This window comes from Perognathus longimembris, chromosome 9 (genome assembly GCF_023159225.1).
Source record: "Perognathus longimembris pacificus isolate PPM17 chromosome 9, ASM2315922v1, whole genome shotgun sequence".
NCBI lineage: Eukaryota > Metazoa > Chordata > Mammalia > Rodentia > Heteromyidae > Perognathus > Perognathus longimembris.
This window is the reverse complement of record NC_063169.1, coordinates 69,281,022-69,293,549: the sequence shown is the minus strand read 5'-3', so window position 1 is coordinate 69,293,549 and position 12,528 is coordinate 69,281,022. Positions and strand designations below refer to the sequence as shown.

Below are 12,528 nucleotides of genomic sequence, written 5' to 3'. Positions count from 1 at the left end.
GTCACCGGGAGCCTCCGAGGCCTTCCTCAGCCCTGTCGGTGGGGGATGGCAAGTTCAGTCCAGGGTTGTGATGGCCTCAGCGCTCCTGTTGTTGATAAGCAGGTGGGCAGTGCCCGTGGGCGGATCAGGACAACTCACATTGCGGGATTGTTCTATGAAAGAACCACGCGGATCACTGAAGGCTGAAGATGCCTCTTTTGGGTGTCTACAAGAACCTATTACATGGAATTTTATAGAGATGCGAACGTCCTTACATAGGCTCAGAGAGTAAATACTGTGTATGCATATCTATGATGTTTTGGTGTTCAAAAGACCCAGCCGCACACTAGAGCACACAATTCAATCCCGAGTGAGATCTCAAACAAGTAGGATTTGCCAGTCATCACAGATTGGGACTGTTTGTCATGCAAATTCTTTATTGTCATAAACAATGTAAAGTTCAACTTACAAGAGCTGTTTCCTGTCTATGTAGTCATTAATACAAGATGCATGCTGTATGGACTTGTTTTTCAGAAAAAATTATTGGTAAATATTAAATTGTCGACAGTAATGGGGGTCTCATCATAGCACTTCCATATATTCCAATAGTGGGCTTTGAGCTTGGTTATTCCTAAGTTAAAGAAGACAGTCTTTTTTTTTTTTTTTCTACTTTATGTTTCTGGTGTCTATGTCCAAAATCTGATGGCAGGACCTACTTGAGATCGTTTTTTTGAACTTACATTCCACTTGTCTGTGTGTAATGTGGACTTCGGATACTGGTATAAGATTTTAATAATAAAGGCCAGCAGAAGCCAAGAGCTGGTGACTCATGTCTGTAATCTTAGCTACTCAGGAAGCTGAGATCTGAGGATCACGGTTTGAAGCCAGCCTAGGCGGAAAGTCCTTGAGACTCTCATCTCCAATAAATTACTTAGGCCAGAAGGGGCTCCGTGGCTCAAGTGGTAGAGCGTTGGCCTTGAGCAGAAGCAGCTTAGGAACAGTGCTGAGTTCAAGCCCCAGGAGCAAAAAACCAAAACTATACCTGCATATTGATTTCTAGTATATGGCTATGAACATATATATTTTTTATAAATGGCCTTTTTTGAAGTATTTAGTTGCCACTCATCAAAGCAGTTTATCAACACAGTGCCTGTTGATCAATGTTACTCCTTCACCTCTTTCAATATTCTCACCCACCCCTCCCAACATACCCCTTCCCTTGCTTATCTGAATTTTAGGTTATGCATTGAATATTTTGCAGTTTAACTAAGCAGTTTATATATCTTGATGTATCTTGATCAATGCATCTTGATCTTTGTCACAACCTCAACATCTTCACACACACACACCCCCTTTGACCCATCCTTTCCCTTACATTTCTCAATTCTGTGGTATATACAGTTAATTATTGCTTGCATTCTTCCCCCTTTCCTCTCCCCCCTTCATTCTTCTGGCCCTTTCTCTTTGGTTCTACCCTCCCTTCTTACAAGTACCTATTTTCATGTACCTATTTTGTTGGGCTTTGACTTAGTCTTTTTAAAGAATTATACTATTTGTGCTCTCCATAGAGCATATATTACACTTAATTCATTTGCAACACTTTGCTTACCACCCAGTATTTACATGGAGATTATAGGCACATTCTTGCTACTACAAATGAGGGAAACCATGCAGCCTATGTTTCTCTGGGTTTGGCTTACTTTGTTTAATATAATTTTCCCCACATCTTTCCATCTCCTTACAAATGTTGCAATATCATTCTTTCTCACGGATGAGTAAAATTCCATTGTGTATATATACCACATTTTCTTGACCCATTCATCCAAATTGAGGGGCTTCTGGACTGATTCCATATCTGCGCTATGGCAAATGGTGCTGCAGTATACTTGGTTGTACTGGTGGCTTAAGTGTGGCCTTGTTTGTGTTGTGTTGGATAAATGCCCGGGAGTGGAGTTGCTGAGTCATAGGGGAGTTCTATGTTTAGTTTTTTTTTTGAAGAACCTCAATAAGGACTTCATCTTCAAAATAAACAGCAAAAATCAAGGCTGGAAATGTGGCTCAAGTGGTGCCGGGCCAGCCTAGCAATCAGGCTGAGTAAGCATGAGGCCCCGTGATTTAAATCATAGTACTGCCAAAGCAATTATAAAAACAAGACATGTAAATTAAAACTTACATTTATTTATTGTAGTTTTCTCTTCAACCTAAGAGAAATTACCTTGAGGGTCATTTAGTAGAACAATTTGATATTAACTCAGGTTTTAAAGTTATGTAAAGCTCTAAGAAATTATATTTAGGCTAACACTACAAAATGTGATTACTTCCAAAATTTTACCAGAATCATAATTAAATTTAGTCATGTATAAATTTATGTTTTTCATGAACTTAAGCATTATGTAAGTGTAATACCAGATGGCTTTATTGAAAATGGAATTTGAGAACTATAAGAAATTTAATTAATTACTCTCTTCATAAGAAACCAGTCCATGCTGTATAATGAATTCAATAGTAATTATATCAGGTATTTAACACTGACAAGTTAGAGAAAAAATATAGAGCTCTTTATTTTTTATATTCAAATTACTCAAATAGTCTAATTGTTGGAAAATTAACAATAATTACATGATCTGATTTTTGAGCTAGTATTTTCTATTATATTTGTGTATATATGTATACATTTATTTATAGTCCTTAAATAGAGAGAAGTAAAGTACTCCAACTTTGGTTTCTTTTTTTTTTCTGTAAACTGTGGGGCTATTCAATTTGTAATTGCTCATTTACTTTTACAAAATAATCAGAACAGACCTTCTAGTAGAAACGTCATAATTCAACTTATTCATTATGTCCAGTGGTGGCGTATTAGTTTGCTAGAGCTTCATAACAAAATACTATATAGTGAGTTCTTCAGGGTTGTTTTTTGTTTTGTTTTTTTTTTTGGAAATTGGTCTCCCATGGTACTGTGGGCTGGAGCTCCAAGACCAGGGTTTGAGTAGGCCTGGCATCTGGCGGGGCCTATCTCCTTGATTTATAGATGACCATCTTCTCCCTGTGTTCTCATATGGTATTTCCTTTGTGTACTCTCAAGTCTTGTGCCTAAATTTACTCTTGCAAGGACACTAGTCAAATCGGATGTGTCCCAATCTAAAGACCTTATTTTAGTTAATTAAATCTATAAAGACCTTATTTCCAAACATGGTGACAGCCTGACATTCTTTATTTCAGCATAGGAATTTTAGAGGACACACTGACATGTTAGTAAGTAGGAAAACGTTGGCATTGCAAGATTCAAAGCAGTTTCTGGGTTACTGCTATGGAGATACAACCACAGAGCGAATTTATAGCTTTGGTCCTTCCACTCCAGTCACAGGCTCAATGTAAATGCAGAATCACAAAAACTTACTAGTTGGCTCCCAAAGAACTGTTTCCCTTCCAGATGCATATAGAAATTTTCACTGATCTCAGGCAAGTTAGACAAACAGAAATGACTTAAACACATTTTCTGATGTCTCTTACACAATAAAGAATAGAGCTTCACCTCCATTTTCACAGACCACTGTAGTCAGACCATGTGACCGGTTTGTGTGCCACCAAAAGGGAACAAATGATTATCTGTGCATGTTCCTTAGACATGTGCCAAGCTTTTGTAGTTCAAGAAACTACAGAATCTGTATAAGAGAAGGAGGGAGATGGAGATGCTGAACAGTAGAGTTAAAGTTGTGTTTGAGGAGGATCAATTAAGTTTGCCTTAGGCCACGAGGTGGACTTCGTGTCAATGGACTTTTTGACTCCACTCAACATATCCACTGCTAAAGTGTAATTCACGATAAAGTGGAATGAAGACTGTCATGCAAATGTGAAAGGATCAGCTGTCAACACTTATATCCAGCTCATTAGTTAATGTGGGAAATAGGCAGCTGTTAAATCTACTTCTAAGAACTTCTGGGGGGTAGGTAGGTAGGTGATGAAATAAAATTAAAGAGCTACCTGAATAAATAACATTGTTGGGATGCATATGTATATTTTGTTAAGTTCCTACAAGGCAACAAAGCATAACATTTTGGGATTATTTGCTCTACTGAACAAAACTACTGTTTTCTCCTGGAAAAATAAAAGCTATGCTTTCCCCACAGAGTTGTGAAGCAGCTCAAACAATAGCTCTGCTCTGCGCTGAAAGCACACAGCACTGTCTTGGTCTCATCCCAATGTTTCAGCTTTCCTTCTGCTTGTTGAAGAAAGGAAAGGGCCACAGTCCTGTTTAGTGTGCAAATGATTACAAAGAATCCTTTCTGCCCAGCAATTACTCCAACTCCATGGTCAGAACATAGCATTTTACTATGAGTAGAACACTAAACATTGCCTTATATGTAACAGTTTATGAAACATTTATGATTATATTATCTTACTTATCATTTTTTATTTTACCCCCAAACTGAGAGCAAAGATAAAATTTCTTTCCCAAGATGTCACAGCTAAAATGTGTTGGCTCTAAAATGTTCACAGTAGTCTTTTGGCTCCAAGTTCCATTTTTACTGAATTGGATCAAATGTTCGTGGGTGCTTGCCTAGCTTTTGCACACTCTGTAATTTCAGCACTTATTCTATATGTACCGCCATCCACCCTGAATCCATCCACAAATCTCTACTTTAAAATTTTATTCCACTCATCATTTTCCAAGTAAAGGGTTACTTTCACAGCCTTCCTATTTGATTTGAATGGGAACACCAAGTGATTAGAAACACACAACAGAAATGGAAAGGCCACTTTTGAATGTGTACAGCTTTAGGATTGAATTTGTCAGGGAGTGGTACCAACTTTCCATGATCTTCCCCTGGTACAGCTTTGTGAACCAGGCTTCCAAACTATTTTAAACACATTTCCAGAACTGATTCTTTTTCCCTTTCTGTCACATTAGTTCCAGGTCAGGAGAGAGCAGCTGTGTAACTCCATCTCTGTACTTTAATGCAGTAGAAGATTAAATATTCCTAGCCCCAACCACAAGCTAGCTTCTTACTCATCAACTCCTTGGGGTGGCATTAAAATGTGCTCAGTGACCCGTTCAACATGGCCTCCAGAAGTGAAAGCACAGAAGCCCCTGGAGCCACTCAGTGGTAGACACAGACAAAGCACAACACCAGATCCTGCCAGGAAACTACTGTTATTCACATCCTGCTCAGAGGAGAATATTGGATGCCAAGTATTTACCAGGCAAGCATTTCTAAAGAGCAACTGTCTTCTCTCATTGAGAATTGGTCCAATGGGAGCTATCGGGTTGTAATGTGTTTTAACTCAACTGTTGCCCATAATTGCAGATTATTGATAGATGAATGATACAGTATATTCATGGGCTATGCTCCTAGACTTTGGTCCTTGAGAAAATCAGTAATTCCTAGAAATATAGAAAGAAAACATATGCCTAGGGAATAATATCCAATTTGAATGTAATAATTAGCTCATCATATTTGTTTTTCCTGAGTATTTACTGAGGAAATTTGCCACTGGTCAGAACACAGGCAACTCTTTGTAGACACATTGAAGCTATACAAAATTAGGTATATTAATTTTGTGCAATTTGTGCATATTTAGGAAACTTGAAATGGGTACAGAATTCAAAGAACCTATATTATGTGATAAAGTCCTATTTAAAATGTATCTGTTCTACTGTTGTTTCAAATTAAAATTTCAGTGGAGAGTTGTTGTTTTTTTCCTCTCAAATGATCTACCTTATGCTTGGAGCCAAGTTTCCATACCCGGGTACTTATTAAAGCATTGTTTTAAAAATATTAAACTAGGAATCATCTTCTCCTTTTTTTCTCTTGGCTAAGCTAGGAGAGCTTGTTCTGGAGTTGACATTGAGAAGTCCTTGGATGTACTTTGATAGCTTCTTATTAACCCTTGGAACCTGCGGCTGCAATACAACTTCTTGATTCTAAATATAAAATTTATATCCCCTTCTGACCTTCCAGCAACAGCAGAATGTGATTTTGCAGGCCATTAGCATAATGGAACCTTTTCAATAAAATGATGGATTGAGCCCATCTCAGAAAACAGAACCCACACTGGTAATTTATCGCAGTCATGGCCACGCAGAACACCCTTTTCCTATCATGTGCTTTTAACTCTGCCGAGAAGAGTGTCTTTCCTCACGGCTCCAAACCTGTGGGATGTGCTGAGACACGTTGTTTTCGAAAGAAGCCCACCCAGCTGCACACTGGCAGAGAGTCGTCATTACATGGTATAATCATCTCTCGTGAACATGTCTAATTACCTCACTGGTTTCTTTAAGGCACTTTGATGTGAATTGAAGCTGATTGTAATTCCAGGGTGTGTTAGGGAGGGGGAGTTGCTGCCTCTCTACAGGCTTAAAACATGCAACAGGCAAGAATCTTCACAGGCCCCTTTTCCTACACGAAACTCGTTTTTTCACAACCCATTGCGAATGTCCATTTTAGAATCATTGTCCATGTCTTACCAGAAAATATTTCTGCATGAATTAGCACTTGACTGTTATTTAAGGAATTTGTGTTACAGCCCCTTCCTGAATATTCCCAATAAGTGACCTGGTAGATGCTACAGGACAGAGCTCAGATGAGAACATTAAGGGCTTGAACTCAAGGGCTGTTTTGCCCTGGCTACTAGGAGACACTTGTGAGGTACTCTGCTTTCCATCTGCATTGATCATCATCCTTACTGTCCAGGCCTTTTCTTCCCCCTGACATTGTGACAACACCTCTGCCCCCGTGAGGCCCTCCACCCCTCAAGGCGGGACCCTTTTACCACCTTCCCGAACACATCCCTAGAAACTCTCACCACCCTGGGCCTGGGTTCTTCCCTTTTCCTGAGTTCTTTGGATATGCAATCAGGGTAGAAGGACCTAGGCCCTGCAAGACTCCTGTGAAGCTAGAGTTTCCGTGTAAGGAGGAGTTGGAGTGAGCTGTGCTTTGTGTTGACCGCTCTGGGGATCCATGCTCAATTGCTTTGGGCTTCTACCTCATCATCTACAATGTAGAAACATTGAGAGGAATACTTAGGAAATGTGATGAAATCCTTCTTTTAGAACTCTTGGTATAATGAGGATTGTGAGATAAGAATGTTCATATTTATGTATTAGTTAATGTTAGTATACTATTCCAGTTTGATTTTGTATTACGTCTTCTGGCTATTTTTGCATATAATATTTTTTGTGGCAAAATTCTTAAAGCTTTTTGGAATACAACAAAACAAAAATTAGAGCTAGGGAAATTGTAAATGATGTAAAAGAATCTTGAGATTTGAGTCTGCTTCCTTGTAACCCACTGTCCCTGCACGAAGAGGAAACTTACTCCACTAACTCGTCAGGGATTTGCTGGGTGATGACAGAGCGTGTGCTATGGAAATACATTATGGCAGAAAACAAAAGCCATAGCTTACCTCCTGTGCGAATTGCATCCAGTTGTCTAGTTTAAATATCAGCTATGAGAATCCCCTTCCTCCTACCAGGATGAGAAGTATTTTAAGGTTTCCTGCTGTGTGTCTGCGTGTTGCTTTATGCTGTGTATCTTGGAAGGATCAGAGGCGGTGGGCATCTTCAGTGGTGAAATGAATGGCAGTTTTCTCAGAGCCTCGGACAGTGACAAGGCTATCCTGAATGTGTTTCCATGTGGGAGGAGGCTGGCTGCTGGTGGTGTGTGTGGCCAGTGCATAACCTGTCTGCCTCTAGTTTTATGTTATCTGCTTTACTGTCCACACAGCCAGTGTCCTGCATTTCACACCTCCTGGTGGCTGTTTACAGAGTTAATAGTTTACACTCTACACTTTGGGAAGGACAGGGATAGGACTTTCAAATTACTTTCCAAGTCCCATTTTAAAAAACCAGAATAACAGTATAGTTCAGTTAAAAATGTGAGAAAATTCACAAACCTATTCCTTTCTCCTAATTCTCAGATCTTAGGTTTAGTTTTTTGATCCATTTAGCTCTCTGCAAATAGATAACCAGTTTTGCCAGCACTATCTATTGCAGACACTGTCTTTACTGTGGGTTTTGGTTCTTCTGTAGAAAATTAGATGTTTGTAGCAGTGTGCGTTTATCCATGAGTTAGGCTTTCATTCCATGGCTTTCAGATCTGTTATTGGGTCAGCACCAAGCTGTCTTTGTCACTGTGGCTCTGTGGTACCTCCAGTGTTTTGTTTTCTTTCCTCAGTGTCATTTTTGCTAATTGGGCCCTTTTATGCTTCCATATAAATTTTTGATCAATTTATTTATTTCTTGGAAGAATGACATTGAGCCTTTTAAATAAAAGCTATATATGATATGGGGGAAACCTGAAGTCATTTTTCCTATAGTAAAAAGTATGGGTCTAGAATTCCTAACCAGATCAATAAGGCAGAAGAAAGAAATCAGGGATTGAAGTAGATAAAGAAAATATCACACTATCTCTTATTTGTACCCTTATGACCCTCTGCTTGACAGACACTGCAGATTCCACCAGAAACTTCTACGTTTGATAAATACTTTCAGGAACATAGCAAGATATAAAATAAACACTAAAGAAAAAGTAGGGTTTCAGTGAAAAATACAAAACTGTGAAGAAAGAAATTGAAGAAGAAACCAAGAAGATGGAATGACTATGCTCTAGGACTGGCAGAATTAATGTTATGAAAATAGTCATACTGCCAAAACAATCTAAGACTAAGTTACAATGCCCACCAGGGTCCCACGGGTTAACTAAGGTTTATAACATGTACATAAAGACTTTTTGATACAATAGCTTCCAAAGAAGGTGAGAAAACTCCTGTACTTAATTTTATAAATTGACTGTTTTTTTCATAAATGGAAATTTTTCTTACAAAGATTAAGTTGCTTTTAATGACTGAACAGTGTTTCATTTTCCATTAACATAATTTATTGAATCAATCCTATATATGCCTTTAGTTTTAATACAATTTTAATTTTTATAAGTGCACCAAAAACATCTTGTACATGCATATTCATACCCTTGACTAATTATATTTTTATTATAAATTATTTGAAATGGAATTAATCAATAGTTTTACTTCAATGTATTGTCGGTTGAATACATTACTGAAAGCAGTTAATCATACGAATAAATGCACTTTCCTTAAAAACATGTTTATATCCTATCTAACTCTTATCCACTTTCAGTGTTTCTTAGAGAGTATCACAATGATAAGATGAACTTCATTGTGAAGTCATTATATACCTTCGCCATACATAAAGGTGACTGTAACACTTTACCAAACATTTCCTCTTAGAAGACTCCCTGTGGTTGCAAATTATCTTATTGCTGCCTCAATATCTTGCGAGGGGGAAGCCTGTTGTTCCTTAGTGCTCCTGGTGATATTTTAGAAAGTACTACTTTTTTTGTTCTATATGTTCTGTTTTACTCAGTTATTTACCACTACTTTTTTTCTGAACCAAGGACAGGTTTCATGCATAAGCTCTTGACATTGATCTTCCCGTTAATGAGCTGTGTCATAAATTCTCCAATCTGAATTGATTAATGCTCTCCATAGACTGTGGTTTACACAATGCATTTTCTGCACAAGCCAGCTTTGAAAAGGTCCTGTACCATGTGAATGCATAAGAGGTCTTAGTGGAATGTTTTTCTTACTTAATTAAGGAAGCCCCTGATCACTGACAACCCCATCAAAGTGCCTGTGATCTGGAGACCTCCAATAAAGTCACAGCACAGAGAAAAGGAAAAAGCACAAAGCCGTCTGCAAACAGTCAGATGTTTGAAGTGACTGGCTTAATCTCACCCATGAGGCAAGTCGAGGATTTCATACCAGTTGACTGCTCCATTGTATGCCTGTGTTCAGGGAAGGGAAAGGAAAAGTGATTGATCTCCCTATTCCTGAGAAAGGGGTCACTCTCCCTGTACATCTGAGTGGGTGTCGGTGGGACTTGAACCCAAGTTCACTCAGGTAAGCTGTATTTATTGAGGAAAATGAGCAAGTGAGCAGCGAGTGGCTTCTTTTCTGTGCCCGTTTCTCCCCATCCTCCCTCCCCAGGAAAGGAGTCTAAGCAAAGACAGAGGCAGGAGCGAGGCACAGGAAGGAGCCCCTCCTGGACTAAGTGCAGGCCTGACCGTGCTCATGAGTCAGCAAAGTCCACAGTCCTGTCTGGAGATAGGTCAGCCAACGTGGAAAATATCATTAGGCGACAAGAACCTGTGAGGGAAGAGCCACTTGCAGGCAAGGCCCCACCATTCCTCTCTATGAGCCTGAGGTTAAGAAATGCCCCCCCCCTTCATGGGCCCATGAACAGCGGAGCCTTCTCCCACGCCCACCCTGCCCTCCAGCGGTGGGGCCACAGAGGACCAGTCACGTGGTAAAAGCAATTGTTTTTCCTGTTTACTATCTTCTTGAAGAGGGAAATGCCTTAATTTTTTTTTCTGGCTTTTGGATATATTCAGTTATTTTGGACAATGGTGGAGGTGATTCAATTAGATTTTCATATTTATGAATTAGCAAGTAGTACCTTAATTTCATACTATAAAGCCTTATGTATCTTTAGTATTAATTGATTAGATGGAATTGCCAAAGAGGGGAAACTTCCTTGGATCATACTGTGTACATAGCTGTTATACTTTCCCAAATCACCTAAATAATGACAATCGTCTTAGATCGAGATCTAGAAAGCAACTGTTATTGTCGGTTCCAAATTTCCAGGTTTAACTTTCATATCCTGCAAGTTTCATGCAGCTCCAGGCAAAATTAAAATGTTACTTCTCATATGCAGAGATTTGAAGGAGTTTCTTAGAAAACTTTTCAAGGATTTCTAACGCATTTAAATTCCATTCAATGGAATTATACTTCAAATGATTGGAAAATCATTTGTAATACAAATATTCCTTTAAGATATCAAAATAATGAATTAGGCTTCTTATTTAGAAATATAAATATTCTTCATAAATGAGGGAGAGAGAATTTCAATATGAATGACAACCACTAATGAAACCTTACCAGAGGTATCAGAAGGGCTGGCTTTTCCCTAAGATTTCCAAGACATTTCCTTTGGAACCAAATTGTGCTTGAGTTAGAGAGGGAGAAACATATTTGTATGCTATTTCCACAAAAGCTAATTTCCCATTTGCTTTTTGAAAAAATCCTAATATCCTGTCTATGGAATTATTTCACCACCTATAGCATTATTTGACAAGCATGGTCAATCTATGGACTGACATCACATTGAGAAGACAGATGTCTGAACCTACTCTTTTATTCTCAAATGATTTTTATGAGATGGAAAGCCAGAAAGCTACAATCGAGGTTTTAAGTTATTTTTCAGGAGGGCATGCTTAGAATTTTTATGAAGTACAGCTTCAAAAGAGCCATGGAAACCTTCTTCATTGTGAATTCACTTGCCTGGTGCAAGATGGGAGGCTTGAATGAGCAGGAAGGACTTCCTGTGGGGTACACTGCACTGGTGTGTTATCAAAGCCGGAATGAGATTTTCTCCAGCCGGGCTTAGCTATGGCCTCCTCCATGGTTGATAGTTGTGTAGATTCCTATCTTCAAGCTGTGGACCCTCTTCTGCATTCCATTATGATCCAATTAAAACTGAAGCCAGTAGATCAGTCCCCAGGGAGACATTGTTCAGACAAACAGTCCCTGTTGGGTGTTATTAAAATTGTGTTATTAAAATTGTGATAGTAACAAGTAGAAAATGTAAGTTGATCAACTGACTTAGGAGGCTGGTTATCAGCCACCTGCTCCTTCGTGGTTTGTTCCTGGGTTTCCACCGAACTTGGAGCTTTTGTCAGTCTTTCGCACTTTCCCCATCTCCAGAGGGTGAAAGAATCCATGAGCTTCTCTGCCATGCAGGAAGATGCTGTGTGAGGGCCCCCTTCTTCCCAGGGCTTTCGACAGAGGATTTCTACAGCAGAGCTTGGTCTGTAGATGCCCATCTGAGCACCAGTTCTGTGGAAGCTCTGCCTGGCATGCAACACTCTCTCTCTCTCTCTCTCTCTCAAGCATTCAGTGGCCCCACATGTGCCAGTAATACAATAGTTTCTTAAGAAAGATATGCACATAGGTATGCATATATTTACACACACATACAGACAGAGACTACTTGATAAGAACTTACCACATGGCTGTTCAAAGTTGTATTTAGTTTTACTTCTCTTTATGTTTACAACACTGAATTGTAAAAATTATCCACTAACGCAGGTTGTAGAAAAGAGCACACATTCATTTATGTGACCTACGTGAAGGAATGCTTATTGAGTACCAGCTCTGTGGCAGAATGGGTGCAGGTGCTTGGACGTTGTAGAGGAAACAAGACACAGGTTCCTATCTCCATGGGCCTGGCCTCAAAGTACAGAGGCTGTCAGTAAACAAGTGGCCAAATTCATTTATGATAGACCTAGTGATGAGTGCATTAAAAAACATCAGAGACTGAAAGGATATGGAGGGAACCGTTGGTAGTTTATGAAAGACAGATTGCTTCAGAAAAGATGGTCATCATGAGCAGCACCTTCGGTGAAGCCTTCAGAATGCAACACTGAGAGGCATGGAGGGATGGCAGAAAGGAGGAGGGCCAACAAGCCC

General features: G+C 39.2%; 1 protein-coding gene across 1 annotated transcript in view; it reads left to right on the top strand.

Annotated features, from left to right (window-relative positions):
* Positions 1 to 12,528, top strand: part of Prkn (parkin RBR E3 ubiquitin protein ligase) — an 884,626-nt gene that overhangs the window by 322,384 nt on the left and 549,714 nt on the right. The window contains exon 4 of the mRNA XM_048354412.1: positions 100 to 102. Coding sequence (XP_048210369.1) covers positions 100 to 102 — 3 coding nt within the window. The remainder of the gene's footprint in view (positions 1 to 99; positions 103 to 12,528) is intronic.